The sequence below is a fragment of the Hemiscyllium ocellatum genome, chromosome 7, assembly GCF_020745735.1.
Source record: "Hemiscyllium ocellatum isolate sHemOce1 chromosome 7, sHemOce1.pat.X.cur, whole genome shotgun sequence".
NCBI lineage: Eukaryota > Metazoa > Chordata > Chondrichthyes > Orectolobiformes > Hemiscylliidae > Hemiscyllium > Hemiscyllium ocellatum.
The window spans coordinates 2,329,504-2,353,481 of NC_083407.1; the positions used below are offsets into that span (position 1 = coordinate 2,329,504).

Consider the following 23,978-nt stretch of genomic DNA (forward strand, 5'->3'; position numbering starts at 1 on the left):
TAGTGACAGAGACTCAGTCAGCGATGAATCACTATATACAGTACTAACAATATGACAGGAGCAAGTCTCTGCTGGCTCTCAGCAAGTGCAGGTATCCGACTTCTGCCTTCCTCACAAGTTCTGCAAATACACTTAAAACAAAGAACAAGACAGCACAGGAACAGGCTCTTCAACTCTGCGCTGACACGTTTTCTCCTCCCGTACTGAAACTATCCTCCTTTACAGGGTTCATATCCCTCTATTCCCTTCCTATTCCTGTATTTCTCCTGGTGTTTCTTGAATGTTGCTATTTTTTCCAAGTAATTATACAATTTCGTTTTGAAAGCCATGCTTGAGTCTGCTGCTAATAGCTGGATGTGATCAGAGGTGATATCAGCTCACCCCAGGCCTGGAACCTGAGGGTAACTGGTTCCAGTCCAATCCTCGGCCCCATGTGTGAATGAACATGAAGGTCCTTCAGTCCCTGAGGAGAGGGGAATGGGGCTGAACATTGTGTAATCATCGGGGACCATCCCCACTTCTGACCTTCTGATGGAGGGAAGGTCATTGATGAAGCAGCTGAAGATGGTTGGGTCTAGGACACTCCCCTGAGGGACTCCTGCAGAGATGTCCTGGAGCTGAGATGACTGACCCTCCAACAACCACAACCATCTCCCTCTGTGTCGGGTATGACTCCAACCAGGGGAGAGGCTGCCCCTGGTTCATATTCACAGTACTGAAGGTGCCTGTTCAGTTTCCCACGCTTGGCTCATTGCCTGGAATGTTATGACATTTCAAATGCTCGTTCAAGTCCTTTTTAAAAGTTGTGAGGTTTCCCACCTCAACTCCCCTCCCAGACAGGGCATTGCAGATCCCCACCATCTTCTGGATGAGAAATCCTAACCCTAAAATCCCCTTGAAGCGTCCTGTCTTCCATTTATAATTATGCCCCCTCATTATTGACCATTTGACAAAAGGGAACAGCAGCAGCCCCCCTGTCCATGCTCCTCATCATATGATACACCTCGATCAGGTCTCGTACCCACACACCCCTAACCCCACCCACAACCTTCTCTGCTTTAAAGACAACACTCCAAGATTATCCAGCCTCTCTCCATCGCTGAAATGCTCCATCCCAGACACCATCCTGGTGAGTCTCCCTCTGCACCCCCTCCAGTACTATCCCATCATTCCCATTGTGTGGGGACCAGAACTATACACAGTACTCCAGCTGTGGTCTAACCAAAGTTCTGTACAGCCCCAACATCACCCCCCTGCTCTTGTAATCGATGCATTGACTGATAAAGGCAGGTATCCCATCTGCCACTGTACCCACCCTATTACCCTGTCCAGCCACCTTCAGGGATCTGTGGACAAACTCCTCAAGATCCCTCTACTCGTCTGAGTTTTCCAGCTGAAACATGTTTGACCCAAGGCTGGAATGAGGTCGGGAGCTGAGTGACCCTGGGGGAACCCAAACTGGGCGTCACTGAGCAGGTTATTGCTGAGCAGGTGCTGCTTGATAACTCTGTTACTGACCCCTTCCATCACGTTACTGATGATCGAGAGGAGACTGATGGGGCAGGAATTGGCCGGGTTGGATCTGTCCTGCTTTTTCTGTACAGGACAGACCTGGGCAATGTTCCACATTGCCAGTGTTGTAACTGGACTGGAACAGCTTGGCGAGGGGAGAGGCAAGTTCTGGAGCACACGTCTTCAGTACTATTGCTGGAGCGTTGTCAGGGCCCATAGCCTTTACAGTATCCAGTGTCTGCAGCTGTTTCTTGATATCACGTGGAGTGAATCCCATTGGCTGGAGACTGGTGTCTGTGACGATGGGGACCACTGGAGGAGGCTGAGGTGGGTCACCCACTTGGCACGTCTGGCTGAAGGTTGCTGGGAAAGCTTCAGCCTTAACCTTTGCCCTGATGTGCTGGGCTCCTCCATCATTGAGGGTGGGGGGATTTGTGGAGCCTCCTGCTCCAGTGTTTAATCATCCACCACCATTTACCACTGGGTGTGGCAGGACTGCAGAGCTTCGATCTGATCCATTGGTTGTGGGATCGTTTAGCTCTGTCTGTCACTTGCTGTTTATGCTGTTTGGTGTGGAAGTAGTCCTGTTTGGTAGCTTCACCAGGCTGACACCTCACCTCCGGGTCTGCCCAGTGCTGCTCCTGGCAGACCCTCCTGCACTCTCCATTGAACCCGGGTCGATCCCCTGGTTTGGTGGTAATGGTTGAGTGGGGGATATGCCGGGCCATGAGCTTACAGATTGTGCTGGAGTACAGTCCTGGTGCTGTTGGTGGCCCACAGTTCCTCATGGATGCTCTCTCTGGGTTATAGAGTCATTTAGTCACAGAACCTTTCAGTCCGATTTATCCATGCTGACCAGAATCCCAAACTAAACTAGTTCCATTTGCCTGCTTTTGGCACATACCCCTCTGAACTTTTCCCAACCATGTCTCTTAGAGCATGGGACATGGAAAAGAACAGCACAGAACAGGCCCTTCCACACACAATGTTGTGCTGAGGATTATTCCTAATATAACATAAAATAACCTAACCTACGCAGCCCTCAACTCCCTGCTCTCCATGTGCATGTCCAGCAGTCGCTTAAATGTTCCGAATGACTCTGCTTCCATCACCACAGCTGGCAACGCACTCCATGCATTCACAACTCTCTGCATAAAGAATCTTCCTCTATCCCCTCTATACTTTCCTCCTAATATCTTAAAACTATGACCCCTCGTACCAGTCCATCCTGCCCCGGGGAAAAGTCTCTGGCTAATGACTCTATCCATGCCTCTCATTACCTTGCATACCTCGATCAGATCACCTCTTCCAGGAATGCACACTCCCCCCCATCCTGTGGGAACACATCACCACCCCCATTCCCCAGGAACACACACCCACCCCCATCTCCCGGGAACACAAACCCACCTCCATTCCCCAGGAACACACAACCACCCCCATCTCCCGGGAACACACTCCCAACCCCATCCTTTGGGAATACACACCCACCCCCATCCCCCACGAACACATACCCACTCCCATCTCCCGGACACACACTTCCACCCCCATCTCCTGGGAACACACATTCTCCCCCATCCCCCGGGAACACACGCCCAACCCCATCTGCTGGGAACACACACCCACCTCAATCCTCCGGGAATACACACCCACCCCCATCCCCCAGGAACACATACCCACTCCCATCCCCTGGAACACACACCCGCCCCCATCCTCCACGATCACACACCGACCTCCATCCTCCGGGAACACACATTCACCCCCATTCCCCCAGGATACATACCCACTCCCATCCCACAGGAACACACACCCACCCCCATCCTCCAGGAGCGCACACCCACCCCCATCCCCTGGTAACACAACCTCACCCCCAACTCCCGGGAACACACACCCACCCCCATCCACCTGGAACACACTCCCTCCCTTATCCCCCGGGAACACACACTCACCCCCATCCTCCAGGAATACATACCCACCTGCATCCCCTGGAACACACACCCACCTCCATCTTCCGGGAACACACACCCAACCCCATCCTTTGGGAATACACACTCACCCCCATCCCCCTGGAATGCACACTCACCTCCATTCTCCGGGAACACACACTTACTCCCATTCCCTGAGGACACCCACCCTCCCCATCCCACAGGAACACACACCCACCTGCATCCCCTGGGAATACACACCCACCCCCATCCTCCGGGAACGCACACTCACACTCATCCTCTGGGAACGCGCACCCACCCCCATCTTCTGGGACACACATCCACCCCCATCTTCCATGAACACACACCCACCCCCATCCCCTGGTAACACACCTTCACCCCCATCCCCCAGGAACACACACTCACCCCCATCCCCCAGGAATACATACCCACCTGCATCCCCGGGACACACACCCACCTCCATCCCCTGGGACACACACTAACCCCCATCCCCCAGGAATACATACCCACCTGCATCTCCCGGGAACACACACCCACCCCCATCCCCTGGGACACACACTAACCCCCATCCCCCAGGAATACATACCCACCTGCATCCCCTGGGACACACACCCACCTCCATCCCCTGGGACACACACTAACCCCCATCCACCAGGAATACATACCCACCTGCATCCCCCGGGAACACACACCCACCCCCATCCCCTGGGACACACACTAACCCCCATCCCCCAGGAATACATACCCACCTGCATCCCCCGGGAAACACACCCACCCCCATCCCCTGGGACACACACTCACCCCCATCCCCCAGGAATACATACCCACCTGCATCCCCCGGGACACACACCCACCCCCATCCCCTGGGACACACACTCACCCCCATCCCCTGGGACACACACTCACCCCCATCCCCCGGACCACACACTCATTCCAATCTCCCTCGAACACACAGTCTCCCATCTCCCGGGAACACACACCCACCCCCATCCCCCTTGAGCACACACTCACCCCCCATCCCCCGGGAACTCACACCCACCCCCATCCCCGGAACACACACTCACCCCCGTACTCTGGGAACACTGAGGCTGTCTGAACTCTCCACCTGAGGGTAAATGTCGTTACTGTATGAGAAAAGAAACAGAGAAACAAATAAGGGGAAAGGAGGTTGAGTAGACCAGCTCCTCCCTGAGCTCAGGAACTCCCACCCCATCCTGCTCTCTGCTGCCAGCTTGACTGCATTTTTTCGCATAGTCACATCCTTCCCCCCTCTGTAACTGAATGCTATATTTAACCAGGATATGGTCACTATATTTAACCAGGTTATGGTCACTGTTCCCTCGGGAATGTCTTACCCTTAGATCATTTATTAAATGTGCCTGACTACACATCACCAGATCCAAAGTTCCTGGTCACATCCATAAATGTCCCAAATACATTGTCTGAATGCGCATTCTCGGTCAATCTGACTATATCGATTAGATTAGATTACTTACAGTGTGGAAACAGGCCCTTCGGCCCAACAAGTCCACACCGACCCGCCGAAGCGCAACCCACCCAGACCCATTCCCCTACATTTACCCCTTACCTAACACTACGGGCAGTTTAGCATGGCCAATTCACCTGACCTGCACATCTTTGTGACTGTGGGAGGAAACCGGAGCACCCGGAGGAAACCCACGCAGACACGGGGAGAACGTGCAAACTCCACACAGTCAGTCGCCTGAGTCGGGAATTGAACCCGGGTCTCTGGCGCTGTGAGGCAGCAGTGCTAACCACCGTGCCACCGTGCCACCCATACAATTGAATGCATATTAAACTCACCCATGATGAATATACTGCCTTTGTTACTCACCGTTGTTACTTCCTGAGCTATTCCCTGTCTCACCGTGTAGCTGCTGTTTGCAGCTTCTCGCTGTGACTCTGTGCCTTGGCTCGATCCTGTTGGATCCAGTATCCTGTGGCCCGGGGCTGACTTCAGTCAGAGGATGTTGCTGAGCATTTAAAACTCATTCTTAAAAATTAATAAATGGAGCAGGCTCCTCCTCCTGGAACAATTTTATTATTCATTCATGGAATGTGGGCGTTGTTACCCCTTGAGAAGGTGGGGGTGAGCTGCCTTCTTGACCCGCTGCAGTCCATGTGCTGTGGGTAGACCCACAATGCCCTTAGGGAGGGAATTCCAGGATTCTGACCCAGTGACACTGAAGGAATGGCGATATATTTCCAAGTCAGGATGGTGAGGGGCTGGGAGGGGAACTTGCAGGGGGTGGTGTTCCCATGGATCTGCTGCCCTTGTCCTTCTCGATGGAAGTGGGTGTGGGTTTGGAAGGTGCTGCCTGAGGGTCTTTGGGGAGTTTCTGCAGAGCATCTCGTAGATGGTACACACTGCTGTTACTGAGTGTGGGTGGGGGGAGGGAGGGGATGGTACACACTGCTGTTACTGAGTGTGGGTGGGGGGAGGGAGGGGATGGTACACACTGCTGTTACTGAGTGTGGGTGGGGGAGGGAGGGGATGGTACACACTGCTGTTACTGAGTGTGGGTGGGGGAGGGAGGGGATGGTACGCACTGCTGTTACTGAGTGTGGGTGGGGGAGGGAGGGGATGGTACGCACTGCTGTTACTGAGTGTGGGTGGGGGGAGGGAGGGGATGGTACACACTGCTGTTACTGAGTGTGGGTGGGGGTAGGGAGGGGATGGTACACACTGCTGCTACTGAGTGTGGGTGGGGGAGGGAGGGGACGGTACACACTGCTGTTACTGAGTGTGGGTGGGGGGAGGGAGGGGATGGTACACACTGCTGTTACTGAGTGTGGGTGGGGGGAGGGAGGGGGTGTTTGTGGATGTGGTGCCAATCAAGTGGCTGCTTTGTCCTGGATGGTGTTGAGCTTCTTGAGTGTTGTTGGAGCTGCCCCCATCCAGGGCAAGTGGGGAGTATTCCATCACCCTCCTGACTTGTGCCTTGTAGATGGTGGACAGGATTCCATTTTATTCATGTCATTTCCTGTGTTTCCTTGAGTGTGGGACAAACAGTCAGAGAATATTTGGTGGGCTTGGATGGTATAGAATGACAGGGAGGTGCAGCAAGAACAATAGGATAGATCGGTTGTGTCAAGTGATCTGTTTCTGTGATATAACAGCTTTGTAAAGGCCTGCTTGGTTTGGGAACTGTCAGAAGTGGGATGGGGGGGGAGCAGGTTTGAGCTGGTTTCTGCTGAGTGACAGGTTGAGTGATGTCACGTGTGGCAGGTGGGGACACCACTCCTTTGTGTCCAGGGGATTTGTCTACTTGGCTTGATTCCCTCTGCAGCAGACATGCCTGGGCTTGTTCCTCTGGGAGGGAGCGTGCTTACCTGTGTGACAGTCTTCGGGTCACCTGAATAACAGAGCTCTCAGCCCCTGTTCCGGAACAATCAGAACTTCACTCAGAGGCTGACAGTGGAAAATACAGCGAGAATTCACTGAGGGTTCCTTCTTATTTCAAAATGGAAACAGTGATATCACAGGTACGTTCACACAGAGTTTCTCCAAATATTCTGTTGTTATCAAATGTTGGAGGTGGAGTCAGTGCCAGATGGCCCCTGGTATGACTTTACCTGACTCGAAACATAAAGACACAATGGTCTACTGTATACAGCAAAAGGCCATTTGTGCGCCAGCCAACAACAACTTCCCAAACAACTCCTCCTTAAAAACATTCAATACTTTGGCCTCAAGTACTTCCTGTGGCAGAGAATTCCACAGGCTCCCCGCTCTCCGGGTGAAGACATGTCTCCTCATCCCAGTCCTAAATGTGGAGGGGTCAATGTTGGACTGGAGTGGACAAGGTCAGAAGTCACATGACACCAGCTTACAGTCCGATAGGTTTATTTGAAATCACTGCTGCTCCTTCCTCAGGTGAAGTGTCACCTCAGTCCACTTCAACGTGACCCCTTGGTTCTGGACTCCCCCCACCTTTAGGACCATCCTTCCTGTGTTTACCCTGTCTGGTTCTCATAAAGTCTCAGAGATCTACAGCACAGAAAAAGGCCCTTCAGCCCATTGTGTACTGGCCAGTCCAAAACAGCCACCTCCCGATTGTAACCCCATTTCCCCACTTGGCCGTAGCCTTGCCTGCCTTGGAATGACTGGGTGGGGGAGGGGGGGGGTGGCGGGGTGGGTGTGTGGGGGGGTGGCGGGGTGGGGGGGTGGGGCTGTGGCGGGGTGGGGGGGTGTCAGGGTGGGGGAGTGGGGGGGGGATGGGGGGGTGGGGGGGTGGGGGGGGGTGTCGGGGTGGGGGAGTGGGGGGGTGGCGGGGTGGGGGAGTGGGGGTGTCAGGGCGGGGGAGTGGGGGGATGGGGGGGTGGGGGGGGTGTCAGGGTGGGGGTGGGGGGGATGGGGGTGTGGGGGGGTGGGGGGGTGTCAGGGTGGGGGAGTGGGGGTGTGGGGGGGGTGGGGGGATGGGGGGGGGGTGGGGGGGTGTGGGGGGGGGGGGAGTGGGGGGGGTGTCAGGGTGGGGGGGTTGGGGGGATGGGGGTGTGGGGGGGTGGGTGGGGGGGTGTCAGGGTGGGGGAGTGGGGGATGGGGGGGGTGGGGGAGTGGGGGATGGGGGGGGTGGGGGGGTTGGGGGGGGGTGTCAGGGTGGGTGGAGTGGGGGGATGGGGGGTGTGGGGGGATGGGGGTGTGGGGGGGTGCACATCGAAATCCTCCTTCAGTGTGATGAGGGTTCCTGTCTCTCCCACTCTCACAGGCAGTCAGTTACAGACTCGCACCACCCTCTGGGGGAAAAAGATGCCCCTGCGTGAATTTTATACCTTTATATGAAACTCCCCCCACTCTTATAAACTCCTGGAGAGACTATTCCAGTCTCTCCACATACATCAGTGCTGCAATCCCAGGAATTAGTCTGGGAAACCTTCACTGTACTCCTGTTACAGCAAGAACATCCTTCCCCAGGTAAGGAGACCCAAACTGTACACAATATTCCAGGGCTGGTCTCTCCAAGGCCCTGACTTGATGCAGTAAGATATCCCTGCTCCCGTACTCAAATCTCTCACCATGAAGCCAGTGTCCCATTTCTGCTGCACCTACAATGCTCACTGTCAGTATCTGATGTACAAGTAAAAAATGAGGTCTGCAGATGCTGGAGATCAGAGCTGAAAATGTGTTGCTGGTTAAAGCACAGCAGGTTAGGCAGCATCCAAGGAACAGGAAATTCGACGTTTCGGGCATAAGCCCTTCATCAGGGCCCAGGTCTCACTGCACCTTCCCCATTCCCAATCTATCTCCATTCAGAACATCATCCACCTTCCTGTTATTGCTCCCAAAGTGGGTAACCTCACATCTATCCCCATTATCCGGTACCTGCCGTGTATTTGCCCACTCCCTCAGCCTGTCCCAATCCCACTGGAACATCTCTGCACCTTCCTCTCAGCTCACCCTCCCACCCAGCTTTGTGGTGGCTGAAAATTTGGAGGTATTACATTCAGTTCCCTCATCTGAATCATTAATGTATATTGGGGATAGCTGGGGCCCTATCACTGACGCTGAAAATGTGTTGCTGGTTAAAGCACAGCAGGTTAGGCAGCATCCAAGGAACAGGAAATTCGACGTTTCGGGCCAGAGCCCTTCATCAGGAATGGCTCTGGCCCAAAACGTCGAATTTCCTGTTTCTTGGATGCTTCCTAACCTGCTGTGCTTTAACCAGCAACACATTTTCAGCTCTGATCTCCAGCATCTGCAGACCTCACTTTTTACTCGTCCTATCACTGACCCCCTGGTATCACACTAGTCAGTGCCAGCCACTCAGGAACAGACCCATTTATTCCTCCTCTTTGTTTCCTGTCTGCCACCAGTTCTCTATCCATCTCAATACATTAGCCCCGATCCCATGTGGTTTCATGTTACATATGAAACTCTGACCTGGGACTTTATCAAAAGCCTTCTGAAAATCCAAAGCCCCATGCACAGGCTCCCACTGATCAGCTGTACTAGCTACTTTCCTGAAGGACTCCATTACATTTGTCAGTGTGATTTCCCTTTTGTAAATCCCTGCTGTCTCTGTCTGATCCTGTCACTGGCTATTCAGTCTAGTATTTATCCCAATAACAATTTCAGACTCACTGGTCTATAATTGCTGGTCTCCTCCATGCCTCCCTGGTTAAGTAGTGGGGTTACATTAGCTCCCCTCTACTTTAGAGGAACTACTACAGAATAAAGAATCTTGGACGATCAGCACCAACGTATCCACTATTTCTACAGCCACTTCCTGGAGTATCCTGGGATGTAGATGATCAAATCCCCCATGGGGATTTTTATTGGTCTTCAATCCCTCAATTTCTCCACTGATGCTGATCGTGGAATCCCTATAGTGTGGAACGAGGGCATTTGGCCCATTGAGTCCACACCAACCATGGGAACACATCTCACCCATTCCCTGTAACACCACATTAGGCTATTCCACCTAGCCTGGACACGGTGGGTAATTTAGCATGGCCAATCCACCTAACCAGAGCACCTGGAGGAAACTCACAGAGACGCAGGGAGAATGTGCAAACTCCACACAGAGAGTCGCCTAAGAATGGCATTGAACCCTGGTCCCTGGTACTGTGGGGTAACACTGAGGCACTGTGATTTCCTTCAGCTCCTCTCTGTCACTAGAGCCTGTGTTACCCCTTATTCCTGAATAGTATTTGTTATCTTCTTTGTGAAGTTTAACATATACATTTACCTATTTTATTGTCTGTCTGTTCCCCATTATACCATCCCCTGTTTCTGATATAAGGAATCTACATTTACCTTCAGTAATCTTTATTCAGCAACTGCCATACATGCACATGGATAGCAGTGAGCTGAGGGGTGTGTAGGATAAATTACTATATTTTACATTAGGCTTAATCCTCGGCACAACATCGGGAGCCTAAGGCCCTGTTCTGTGCTGTACTTTTCTATGTTCTATTATCGTTTCACAGAGCTGTAAAAGTTTTTACAGTCAATTTTTCTTTTCCCTGCAAGCCTGGTCTGATTTCCCCTTCTTAATCAAACCATTTGTCTCCCTTTACCGGAATCTAACAGCTCCCAGTCCTCAGGGCTGCTGCTTTTACTGGGCAACTTGTATGTCCCTTCCTTGGATCTAATACTATCTCTAATTTCCTTTCTAACCCAAGATTTGACCACCGTTACCATTTTGTTTTTGTGCCAGACAGGAATGAGCAATTATTGTGATCTTTAAATGTTTGCCATTGCCTTTCCACTGTACCTTTAAGTAACATTCTCCAACTTATCACAGCCACCTCAATCAGTTTCCTTTGTTTTATTTCAATTCAACATTAACTCTGTTTCTCTTTCCAATAGATGCTGCCAGATGTACTGAGTTTCCAACAACGTTCTGTGTCTGTTAAGGTCAAGACCTCCTTGAATCACTAAAAATCCAATTAAACAATATATGCTCACGGTGTTATGCTGGGTGATGTTTTGCAGCTGCAGTATGTGGGAGCGTCTGGACACCATGCTGATCTAGAGTGATCACATCTGGAGCAGGACTGGGATCGACTCCCCCTGGGGGAGTGTGATGGTTGGGAACGTTCAAATTAAATTGGTAGGGGGATGGGAACAGGGGCAAGCAATCAGAGAAAGGGAAACCAAGGATGTCAACAAAAACAGAAACGGGAAGAAGAACAGCGATAGGCAGAGGAACTAAAGGCCAAATTTGAACAAAGTCAGAGTAAAACAGCATTGAAAATGGGTCAAGAAATATCAAAATGATATGCCTGAAGGCTTTATGTCTGGATGCATGGCATATCCAAAATAAAGTGGGTGAATTAATTATGCGAATCAACGTACCTAGATACGACAAACGTAGGATTCCAGCGACATGGTTGCAGGGTGACCAGGTGGGAACTGAATATCTAGGGGTATCCAGTATTTAGGAAGGACAGAAAAGGAGGATGAACTGATGGTGTTGCATTGCTGGTTAAAGAAGATATAACCAAAATATTAGAACACAGAACATAGAACATTACAGCACAGTACAGGCCCTTCGGCCCTCGATGTTGCACTGACCTGTGGACCCAATCTGAAGCCTATTTAACCGACACTGTTCCATTCTCCTCCATATGTTTGTCCAATGGCCATTTAAACGCCCTTAAAGTCGGTGAGTCTACTCCTGTTGCAGGCAGGACGTCCCAAGCCCCTACTACTCTCTGAGTAAAGAAACTACCTCTGACATCTGTCCTATATCTATCACCCCTCAATTTAAAGCTATGCCCCCTCATGCTAGCCATCACCATACTTGGAAAAAGGCTCTCCCTGTCCACCCTATCTAACCCTCTGATTATCTTGTATGTCTCAATTAAGTCACCTCTCAACCTTCTTCTCTCTAACGAAAACAGCCTCAAGTCCCTCAGCCTTTCCTCATAAGACCTTCCCTCCATACCAGGCAACATCCCAGTAAATCTCCTCTGCACTCTTTCCAAAGCTTTCACATCCTTCCTATAATGCTTCCCGACTCAGGCAACTGACTGTGTGGAGTTTGCACGTTCTCCCCGTGTCTGTGTGGGTTTCCTCCGGGTGCTCCGGTTTCCTCCCACAGTCTAAAGATGTGCAGGTCAGGTGAATTGGCCATGCTAAATTGCCCGTAGTGTTAGGTAAGGGGTAAATGTAGGGGTAGGGGTGGGTTACGCTTCGGCGGGTCGGTGTGAACTTGTTGGGCCGAAGGGCCTGTTTCCACACTGTAAGTAATCTAATCTAAATGCGGTGACCAGAACTGTACACAATACTCCAAGTGCGGCTGCACCAGAGTTTTGTACAGCTGCGACATGACCTCGTGGCTCTGAAACTCAATCCTTCTACCAATAAAAGCTAACACACTGTATACCTTCTTAACAACCCTATCAACCTAGGAGGCAACTTTCAGGGATCTATGTACATGGACATTGAGCTCTCTCTGCTCATCTAGATTGCCAAGAATCTTACCATTAGCCCAGTACTCTTGAGGAATATTGAGGAATGGTATTAGCACCGACGATGTGAGGGTAGAATTGAGAAGGTGGAGGCTGGAGAAGTGTAGCATTGTGAGGTTGTCTGTGGGTTTGCGGTAGAGTGTGGTGCTGAGGTGTCCGTCCTTGATGGAGATGCATGTGTCCAAGAATGAGACAGACAGTCGAGAGTAGTCCATGGTGAGTTTGATGGTGGGGTGAAACCTCTTGATGTCACTGTGTAGTTTTATCAGTGACTCCTCGCCATGGGTCCAGAGGAAGAAAATGTCGTCAATGTACCTGGTGTGCAATGTTGGTTAGAGATCCTGCAGAGAGAAGAAGTCTTGTTCAAACTGTACATGAAAATGTTGGCATATTAAGGTGCAACTTTGGTCCCATGGCTGTTCCGTGTGTCTGGATGAAGAACCGATTGTTGAAGGTGAAGACGAGGATAAAGCTGATGAGTTGTAGGATGGTGTTTGAAGATTGGTAGTTGTTGGTATTGAGTACTGAGGCTGTTGCCATGGTGCCATCATTGGGGGGGATGCTGGTGTACAGTGCGGAAACGTCCATTGTGACGAGGAATGTTCCCGGTTCGACTTGCCCGTGGGTGCTGAGTTTCTGAAAGACTCGGCCAACGTTGTCTATCTGACACGCTGCAGGCAAGGATATCTTGAGGCAGGGTACATTGGTGAGACCGAGCAGAGGCTATGGCAATGGATGAACGGGCACCACACAACAATCGCCAGACAGGGGTGTCCCCTCCCAGTCAGGGAACACTTCAGCGATCCGGGACATTAGGCCTCGGACCTTCAGGTGACCGTCCTCCGAGACAGACAACAATGCAGAGTGGCCGAGCCGAGGCTGAGAGCTGGGTTCAATACCCATGGGGATGGCCTCAACCAGGAGCTTGGGCTCATGTCACACTACAGGTTGAATTGAATTGAATTTATCGTCATGTGTACCGAGGCACAGTGAAAAGCTTTGTCTTGTGAGCAATACAGGCAGATCCCAGAGTTAAGGAGCATCGATAGTAAATAACAGGGAAACAGCAGCAAAAACAAAACACAGGGACAGGGGAATGTTAAGAGTTTGTGACTAAATTCAGTATTCTAACAATAGTAGGGTAGAAACTGTTTTGAAACTTGCTGGTGAGTGTGTCCAGGCTTCTAGTAAAAAGTAAGGTCTGCAGATGCTGGAGATCAGAGCTAAAAATGTGTTGCTGGTTAAAGTGCAGCAGGTTAGGCAGCATCCAAGCAACAGGAAATTCGATGTTTCGGGCCAGAGCCCTTCATCAGGCTTCCTGATGATCAGCCCTTCCTGATGAAGGGCTCTGGCCCGAAACGTCGAATTTCCTGTTCCTTGGATGCTGCCTAACCTGCTGCGCTTTAACCAGCAACACATTTTCAGCTCGTGTCCAGGCTTCTGTCCCTTCTCCCCGATGGTAGAGGTTGTAGAAAAACATTGCCAGGGTGGGATGTATCTTTGAGAATGCTGGCGGCCTTTCCTTGACAGTGGGGCCTGGTAGATGGATTCTATCGATGGGAGGTTGGCCTTTGTGATTGTCCGGGCTGAGTTCCCCACTCTCTGTAACCGTCTCCGATCTTGAATGGTACAGTTGCCATACCAGGTAGTGATACATCCAGACAGAATGTTCTCGATGGGGCATCTATAAACATTGGTAAAGGTATTCACCGTCATGGCAAATTTTCTCAGCTGCCTGAGGAAGAAGAGACGTTGTTGGGCCTTTGTAACCAGTGCATCCACATGAAGATCCAAGAAAGCTTGTTGTGGATGACCACTCCCAGGAGTTTGACCCTCTCCACCCGTTCCCCCTCTGTGCTGTTAATGTGTCGGGGGGCATGAGTAACATCCCGCTGAAAGTGAATAATGAGTTCCTTGGTTTTGCCGGCATTGGGAGCTCGGTTGTTCTCAGTGCGCCATTTTTCCAGGTCTCCCACCTCCTGGCTGTAATCTGTTTCATTGCCATCTGATTTTCGACGACTATGGTGGTGTCATCAGCAAACCTGAAGAAGGGCTTGTGCCCGAAACGTCGAATCTCCTGTTCTTTGGATGCTGCCTGACCTGCTGCCCTTTTCCAGCAACACATTTGCAGCTCATCAGCAAACCCACTGCATGCATGACACACTTTCTCATGCATGTGTGTGCACACCCTGCTATGGACACACACACACACAAACACCCCTCTGCTCTCACACTCACACACATACATACACTCTCTCACAGACAGTTAAACCCCCTCCCTCACACGTACACACCCACATGTACACCCACGTATTAATTTTGTGGGGTGAATTTACACTTGTAGAATTACATGTTATTTTGCTTTAAAATGCATGAATCCATGTAAGATTCTGTAAATCCTTTTATTAGATGAGAATCAGTCTGTACGTTGGGGCACAGACAGCCTCACACAGGGCACCTCACACCTTCAATGCAGTATCTGGGCTGACATGTCACCAACTGTTAAAGCTCACTTGAGAATGTAACTTTTTAAAAGAGGTTTTGTGATTTACATATGAAAGAACTGATACCAACAGGGTCAAGGTTATAGTCCAACAGGTTTCATTGGAAACACACTGGTTTTCTAAAAGATGAGAGACTTGACAAACAATCTGGGTCTTTTCCAATATATCATTTCAGTTACATCACACTGTAAACTTTTGTTATAAATTCTGTGTCTTATGATCTTAATCTCCACAACCACCTGATGAAGGCACAGCGCTCTGAAAGCTAGTGCTTCCACATAAACCTGTTGGACTATAACCTGGTGTTGTGGGATTTATAACTTTGTAATTATGGGTCACTTTAATCTGCATAAAGGTTGGGTGAATCAAATTACTCACAATCCTGTCAGGGAGGAAGGCCTGCAGTGTGTATGGAATGGTTTCCTGGATCAATACATGAAGGCACCAGCTAGGGGACAGATCATCCTAGACAGAGGATTATACAATGAGAAAGGAATAATGGTTCATGTCGTTGTGAGGGAGCCCTTGGGGATTTCAACCATAACGTGTTAGAATTCTTCATCAAGATGTGGAGTGAGGTAGTTAATTCTGAAATGAAAGTCCTGAATTGAAAACGAGGAAGCCAGGATGGTATAAGGCATGAGTTGGTGATGATGGATTGGGGAATGTTCCTGAAAGGAATAATGGGCTGGAAAACCTTCAAGGAGTGAATGGCTAAATGACAATGATTGTTTATTCCTGTTAGGCAGAAGACTATGAAGACAACAATGGCCAAACAATGCCTTCTGAGATAGAGTTAAATGAGAAAAAGACACTAGATGCAAAAATGCAAATTGGCAAGACAAAAACAACAGAGCTGAGGACTGGGAACCCTTTAGAAATCAGCTAAGGAGAACTAAGGCCATTTTTGAAATATTGTGTCCAGTTCTGGTTGTCACACTCCGGGGATGGGAGGCTTTGGAGAAGGGACAGAAACGGTTTATGGATGATTCTTGGTTTGGAAGGTGTTGGCTATGAGGAGAGATTGGATAACCCCGGTTTGTTTGCACTTGAACATTAAAGGCTGAGGGCAATCTGATAAAAGTTTACAAAATTAAGAACGGCATGAATAGATGGAGTCTTTTTCCCAGGGGATAAATGTCAATTACCAGAGGGCATAGGTTTAAGGTAAAAGGTGGAAACTTTAAAGGGGATGTGAAGGGCAGGTGTTTTACACAGAGGGCAGTGAGTGTCTGGAACACACTGCCAGAGGAAGAGTGGAGGTGGATACAGTAGTAATGTTTAAGAAGCATTTTGACAGCTAGGAGAAAGTGTGGACTGCAGATGCTGGAGATCAGGTTCGATAAATGTGGTGCTGGAAAAGCGCAGCAGGTCAGGCAGCATCCGAGGGGCAGGAGAGCTGACATTTTGTGCTTAAGCCCTTCATAAGGAATGTGGGGGGAGTGCCATGGGGGCTGAGAGATAAATGGGAGGGGCTTGGGGCTGGGGGGAATGTAGCTGGGAATGCGAGAGGTAGTTGGAGGGGGAGGGTGATGGTGATAAGTCGGAGGGGAGGGTGGAGCAGAAAGGTGTGAAGGAAGATGGACAGCTAGGACTGTTCAAGAGGGCAGTGCTGAGTTGGAGGGTTGGATCTGGGATGAGGTGAGAGGGAGGGGAGATGAGGAAGCTGGTGAATTGGACATTGACTCTGTGGTTGGAAAGTCCCAAGATGGAAGATGAGGCATTCTTCCTCCAGGTATCTGATGGCTAGGAAAATCATTTTCCTGCTCCTCGGATGCTGCCTGATCTGCTGTGCTTTTTCAGCACCACTCTAATCTAGACTCTGATCTCCAGCATCTGCAGCCCTCACTTTCGCCCATTGATTGGCTAGAGTTTGGTGGTGGAGGAGGCCCAGGACTTGCATGTCCTTGGCAGAGTGAAAGGGGGAGTTGAAGTGGTCAGCCACAGAGTGGTGGGGTTGATTGCTGTGTGTGTTCCAGAGATGTTCCCAGAAATATTCCGCAAGTTAGCGTCCTGTCTCCCCAGTGTAGAGGAGACTGCATCAAGAGAAATGGACACAGTAGATGAGGTGTTTGGATGTGCAGGAATACATGAATAGGAAGGGGATAGAGGGATAACCTGCTCACCTTCCACCCTACCAACATTCGCATAAACCAAATTACACGCTGACATATCCGCCACCTCCAAAAAGACCCCACCACCAGGGATATATTTCCCTCCCCACCCCTTTCCACCTTCCGCAAAGACCGTTCCCTCCGTGACTACCTGGTCAGGTCCACGCCCCCCTACAACCCACCCTCCCATCCTGGCACCTTCCCCTGCCACCGCAGGAACTGTAAAACCTGTGCCCACACCTCCTCCCTCACCTCTATCCAAGGCCCTAAAGGAGTCTTCCACATCCATCAAAGTTTTACCTGCACATCCACTAATATCATTTGTTGTATCAGTTGCTCCCGATGCAGTCTCCTGTACATTGGGGAGACTGGGCGCCTCCTAGCAGAGCGTTTTAGGGAACATCTCCGGGACACCTGCACCAATCAACCACACCGCCCCGTGGCCCAACATTTCAACTCCCCCTCCCACTCTGCCGAGGACATGGAGGTCCTGGGCCTCCTTCACCGCCGCTCCCTCACCACCAGACGCCTGGAGGAAGAACGCCTCATCTTCCGCCTCAGAACACTTCAACCCCAGGGCATCAATGTGGACTTCAGCAGTTTCCTCATTTCCCCTTCCCCCACCTCACCCTAGTTCCAAACGTCCAGCTCAGCACTGTCCCCATGACTTGTCTGACCTGCCTAGCTCCTTTTCCACCTATCCACTTCACCCTCTCCTCCCTGACCTATCACCTTCATCCCCTCCCCCACTCACCTATTGTACTCTATGCTACTTTCTCCCCACCCCCACCCTCCTCTCGCTTATCTCTCCACGCTTCAGGCTCACTGCCTTTATTCCTGATGAAGGGCTTTTGCCCGAAACGTCGATTTCGCTGCTCGTTGGATGCTGCCTGAACTGCTGTGCTCTTCCAGCCCCACTGATCCAGAATCTGGTTTCCAGCATCTGCAGTCATTGTTTTGACCTTTGTTGTGAACAGTCCTACTCTGTCTCCATTTTGCAGAAACAATTATTTTACACATCCAACTTCAGACAAGACTTCTGCAAACAGAAATAAAAAAAGACTTTTCCAGTTCATGCTGTTTTCCCTAAACAAAGGAAAAGAAATCAATCTCTGACCTTCGAAACTGAAAGCCTAATTAGCAATTGTGTACTTTGGTCACTCAGAAATCGCCCGATGGAAACAAAGCCTCATCATACACCGAAACTATCGCTCTCAGGTGTTTCTTCAAAAGAAATCAACCGTCTCTACAGAAACATTTATAAATTAATCAATAGACTTGTTCAGAAACACAGTCATCCCATATGTCACTATTTCAAAGTAAAAGATACAAAATAAATGGGATTAACATGAAAATAGATCATGCCTTATATCACACAACCAAGAGGGTATTAGATGATTATTTAAATAGAGACAATGTGTTGGCTTCTCAGGGAAAGGGTGGAGTTTGGTGCTGAGTGGTTACACTCACTCAGTGAACAAGTGCTGATCTGATGTACGGACAGCTTCAAGATCCACAGGAACAATTCTGTCGTCTGCTTTATCGTGCAGAATCTATGGCTTCGTTTCATACATTGCTCCGAACTGAGATTGGGAAATTCGAGAAGCATGTTCGAGATTGTAGAGATACGTTCGATCTGGGGAGACTGAGTCAATTTCTAACTGCACTGACTGAGCCTGACACAGGGAGTGTTGACAGCGTTCAGCAAGTCAGACAGCTGGCCAGGGAGCGAGGGAACAACAAGTTGCTATGCAAAGGCAGCAGCTGTGATGCTAGTGCCTACGCCTCATGGCTCTGCACCTACATAGACTACCTCCGAGCTCTGAAGGAGACATTTGATGACAAGGTTATTATTCCTCTCTGTGAAGAGCTGTACGTTAATGAGGACACAGGAAGCCAGAGAGTTCACAGCGATTCCTCCAACTGCTCCTCTTCATTATCCTCACAAGCCAGCTCCCAACAGGAGAGAGTTTCTGAGAGCTGTCTGATGGGCCAGCAAGAGATGCGAATGGACTCAATCCCAAAGATTGCAAAGGAGCTGTTTAATGTGCGGAGGAAGTGGGCACTGCTCCTGACTGCAGACACTATCAGAACTGAGTACTTCACATCCCAGAGTATTACTGACCTCCACAAGACAGACACCCCCAAACATCTGAACAAGATCCTACGGTTGGTACCCGACATTTACTGCAAATGTTTATTGACTGCAGATCTGGCGAGACAATGGTTACAGCTCCATGAACGTAGGTACGGTGGCGTGACCCTCCCAGTCCCTGTAACGGACAGCAACAGGCAGAGAACAGGCACTCAGTCCCTGGACAGGGGGAAGGGGCTGTCAGTGTGTGAGGAGGCACAAGGAATGGTCTCCAGGAAAAGAGAAAAGCAACTTCACCCAATGCCCAAGGTGACATCAGAAGAACTTGATGATCTCAACTATGAGAAGGTGAGGGTAAGAGTGGATGATGAAGAACTTCATTACCTCGTCAGGAGAGAGGAACGTGTCCGAAACCTGCAGAGACTGACCCAAAAGTCAGGGTTCAGAGTTCATGAACTTCAGCTGCAACTGGAACAGGTGAAGCAGGGAATGGACCTGATCCATCGAAGGCAAGAGGTTGAGGGAGGGAATAATGGGACACCTCAGACAAACCTTCGTCTCATTGAGGAGCTGGAGGGAAAACTGAGGCTGGAAAAGTACAAGTACAGGATCCTGCAAGCTGATTGGCTGCTGCAGCTGGAAATCGAACCCTATGCGATCCGTCACATGGAGCTGGTAAGTCAGGAAATTCAGCAACGTTGTGGGAAAACACACCTGGAGAACAATCACAGGAACTGGTGCAGTATTGTCCTGTATATTTGCGGCTGGGACAAGGGGTGGTGGGGGAGTGGGCATGCTGTAGGCTCTGGAAGCTCAGGTTAAACCTAATTAGGAGGTGATTGGGTTCAGGTCCAAACCCCTGACCCCAACGGGGTTCAGTAGGTGGGAAGGTTCAACAAGGGGCGAATTCTGAAGCGTCAAAGCCAAGCACTCAGGGTGAGGGCAGATCGGAAGCACTCCACCAGGAACAGGGGAGGGCTGAGGAGAGGGGGAACGTCCAAACTGAAATTAAACGATGACAGCAGGGTGATGGGACAGACAGACAGGGCGATGAACAGAGCGAGGTTACACATCAGACAGGGGATTGACAGGGGAAACAAAACAATACTGTCGGTGGGTCAGTGCTGAGGGAGTGCTGCATTGTCAGAGGGTCAGTGCTGAGGGAGTGCTGCACTGTCAGAGGGTCAGTGCTGAGGGAGTGCTGCACTGTCAGAGGGTCAGTGCTGAGGGAGTGCTGCACTGTCAGAGGGTCAGTGCTGAGGGAGTGCTGCACTGTCAGAGGGTCAGTGCTGAGGGGGTGCTGCACTGTCAGAGGGTCAGTGCTGAGGGAGTGCCACACTGTCGGAGGGTCAGTGCTGAGGGAGTGCCGCACTGTCAGAGGGTCAGTGCTGAGGGAGTGCCGCACTGCACGGGGGACAGTGCTGAGGGAGTGCTGCACTGTCAGAGGGTCAGTGCTGAGGGAGTGCCGCACTATACGGGGGACAGTGCTGAGGGAGTGCCGCACTGTCAGAGGGTCAGTGCTGAGGGAGTGCCGCACTGCACGGGGGACAGTGCTGAGAGAGTGCTGCACTGTCAGAGGGTCAGTGCTGAGGGAGTGCCGCACTATACGGGGGACAGTGCTGAGGGAGTGCCGCACTGTCAGAGGGTCAGTGCTGAGGGAGTGCCGCACTGGAAGGGGGACAGTGCTGAGGGAGTGCAGCACTGTCAGAGGGTCAGTGCTGAGGGAGTGCTGCACTGTCAGAGGGTCAGTGCTGAGGGAGTGCTGCACTGTCAGAGGGTCAGTGCTTAGGGAATGCCGCACTGTCAGAGGGTCAGTGCTGAGGGAGTGCCACACTGTCGGAGGGTCAGTACAGAGGGAGTGCTGCACTGTCAGAGGGACAGTGCTGAGGGAGTGGCGCACTGTGAGAGGGTCAGTGCTGAGGGAGTGCCGCACTGTGAGAGGGTCAATATTGAGGGAGTGCTGCACTGTCAGAGGGTCAGTACTGAGGGGGTGCTGCACTGTCAGAGGGTCAGTGCTGAGGGAGTGCTGCACTGTCAGAGGGTCAGTACTGAGGGAGTGCCACACTGTCAGAGGGTCAGTACTGAGGGAGTGCTGCACTGTCAGAGGGTCAGTCTGAGGGAGTGCCGCACTGTCAGAGGATCAGTACTGAGGGAGTGCCACACTGTCAGAGGGTCTGTACTGAGGGAGTGCTGCACTGTCGGAGGGTCAGTACTGAGGGAGTGCTGTACTGTCAGAGGGTCTGTACTGAGGGAGTGCTGCACTGTCGGAGGGTCAGTACTGAGGGAGTGCTGCACTGTCGGAGGGTCAGTACTGAGGGAGTGCTGCACTGTTAGAGGGTCAGTGCTGAGGGAGTACCCCACTATCGGAGGGTCAGTGCTGAGGGAGTGCTGCACCGTCGGAGGGTCAGTACTGAGGGAGTGCCGCACTGTCAGAGAGTCAGTACTGAGGGAGTGCTGCACTGTCGGAGGATCAGTACTGAGGGAGTGCTGCACTGTCGAAGGGTCAGTACTGAGGGAGTGCTGCACTGTCGGAGGGTCAGTACTGAGGGAGTGCTGCACTGTCGGAGGGTCAGTGCTGAGGGAGTGCTGCACTGTTAGAGGGTCAGTGCTGAGGGAGTACCCCACTATCGGAGGGTCAGTGCTGAGGGAGTGCTGCACCGTCGGAGGGGCAGGACTGAGGGAGTGCCGCACTGTCAGAGAGTCAGTACTGAGGGAGTGCTGCACTCTCGGAGGGTCAGTGCTGAGGGAGTGCTGCACTGTCAGAGGGTCGGTGCTGTGGGAGTGCTGCACTGTCAGAGGGTCAGTGCTTAGGGAATGCCGCACTGTCAGAGGGTCAGTGCTGAGGGAGTGCCACACTGTCGGAGGGTCAGTACAGAGGGAGTGCTGCACTGTCAGAGGGACAGTGCTGAGGGAGTGGCGCACTGTGAGAGGGTCAGTGCTGAGGGAGTGCCGCACTGTGAGAGGGTCAATATTGAGGGAGTACTGCACTGTCAGAGGGTCAGTACTGAGGGGGTGCTGCACTGTCAGAGGGTCAGTGCTGAGGGAGTGCTGCACTGTCAGAGGGTCAGTACTGAGGGAGTGCCACACTGTCAGAGGGTCAGTACTGAGGGAGTGCTGCACTGTCAGAAGGTCAGCCCTGAGGGAGTGCCGCACTGTCAGAGGATCAGTACTGAGGGAGTGCCACACTGTCAGAGGGTCTGTACTGAGGGAGTGCTGCACTGTCGGAGGGTCAGTACTGAGGGACTGCTGTACTGTCAGAGGGTCTGTACTGAGGGAGTGCTGCACTGTCGGAGGGTCAGTACTGAGGGAGTGCTGCACTGTCGGAGGGTCAGTGCTGAGGGAGTGCTGCACTGTTAGAGGGTCAGTGCTGAGGGAGTACCCCACTATCGGAGGGTCAGTGCTGAGGGAGTGCTGCACCGTCGGAGGGTCAGTACTGAGGGAGTGCCGCACTGTCAGAGAGTCAGTACTGAGGGAGTGCTGCACTGTCGGAGGATCAGTACTGAGGGAGTGCTGCACTGTCGAAGGGTCATAACTGAGGTGTGCTGCACTGTCGGAGGGTCAGTGCTAAGGGTGTGCTGCATTGTCGGAGGGTCAATACTGAGGGAGTGCTGCACTGTCAGAGGGTCAGTGCTGAGGGAGTGCCGCAATGTTGGAGGGTCAGTACTGAGGGAGTGCTGCACTGTCAGAGGGTCAGTACTGAGGGAGTGCCGCACTGTCAGAGGGTCAGTGCTGAGGGAGTGCCGCACTGTCAGAGGGTCAGTACTGAGGGAGTGCCGCACTGTCAGAGGGTCAGTGCTGAGGGAGTGCTGCACTGTTAGAGGGTCAGTGCTGAGGGAGTACCCCACTATCGGAGGGTCAGTGCTGAGGGAGTGCTGTACCGTCGGAGGGTCAGTACTGAGGGAGTGCCGCACTGTCAGAGAGTCAGTACTGCGGGAGTGCTGCACGGTTGGAGGATCAGTACTGAGGGAGTGCTGCACTGTCGAAGGGTCAGTGCTAAGGGTGTGCTGCACTGTAGGAGGGTCAATACTGAGGGAGTGCTGCACTGTTGGAGGGCCAGTGCTGAGGGAGTGCTGCATTGTCAGAGGATCGGTCCTGAGGGAGTGCCACACTGCCAACGATCAGTACTGAGGGGGTGCTGCACTGTCAGAGGGTCAGTACTGAGGGAATGCTGCACTGTAGGAGGGTCAGTGCTGAGGGAGTGCTGCACTGTCAGAGGGTCAGTACTGAGGGAGTGCCGCACTGTCAGAGGGTCAGTACTGAGGGAGTGCCGCACTGTCAGAGGGTCAGTGTGAGGGAGTGCTGCACTGTCAGAGGGTCAATGCTGAGGGAGTCCCGCAATGTTGGAGGGTCAGTACTGAGGGAGTGCGGCACTGTCAGAGGCTCAGTACTGAGGGAGTGCGGCACTGTCAGAGGCTCAGTACTGAGGGAGTGCCGCACTGTCGGATGGTCAGTACTGAGAGAGTGCCACACTGTCAGACGATCAGTACTGAGGGAGTGCTGCACTGCAGGAGGGTCAGTGCTGAGGGAGTGCAGCACTGTCAGAGGGTCAGTGCTGAGGGAGTGCCGCACTGTCAGAGGGTCAGTGCTGAGGGAGTGCTGCACTGTCAGAGGGTCAGTACTGAGGGAGTGCCACACTGTCAGAGGGTCAATACTGAGGGAGTGCCGCACTGTCAGAGGGTCAGTGCTGAGGGAGTGCCGCACTGTCAGAGGGTCAGTACTGAGGGAGTGCTGCACTGTCAGAGGGTCAGTGCTGAGGGAGTGCCGCACTGTCAGAGGGTCAGTACAGAGGGAGTGCCGCACTGTCAGAGGGTCAGTACAGAGGGAGTGCCGCACTGTCAGAGGGTCAGTACTGAGGGGAGTGCTGCACTGT

General features: G+C 51.9%; 2 protein-coding genes across 4 annotated transcripts in view; one reads left to right on the forward strand and one right to left on the reverse strand.

The window, feature by feature from the left end:
• LOC132817687 (natural resistance-associated macrophage protein 2-like) overlaps positions 1-5,390 on the reverse strand; it is a 112,518-nt gene extending 107,128 nt beyond the window's left edge. Inside the window, exons 1-2 of the mRNA XM_060828189.1 lie at positions 5,311-5,390; positions 4,520-4,579 (exon numbers count right to left, since the gene is read on the reverse strand). The gene's annotated coding sequence lies outside the window, so the exon portion shown is untranslated. The remainder of the gene's footprint in view (positions 1-4,519; positions 4,580-5,310) is intronic.
• Positions 5,391-6,720: 1,330 nt separating this feature from the next.
• The window catches only part of LOC132817363 (uncharacterized), a 38,211-nt gene continuing 20,953 nt past the window's right edge, over positions 6,721-23,978 (forward strand). Inside the window, exons 1-3 of one of the 3 annotated variants that reach the window (XR_009644871.1) lie at positions 6,721-6,962; positions 8,186-8,391; positions 10,789-10,886. Coding sequence is in view for 1 of the 3 variants with exons in the window: in XM_060827775.1 (XP_060683758.1) it covers positions 18,506-19,783 (1,278 nt within the window). In the remaining 2 variants the exon portion in view is untranslated. Of the gene's footprint in view, positions 6,963-8,185; positions 8,392-10,788; positions 10,887-18,014; positions 19,784-23,978 lie in introns of those variants that run through there. The other 2 variants (XR_009644870.1, XM_060827775.1) reach the window with 2 other exon arrangements.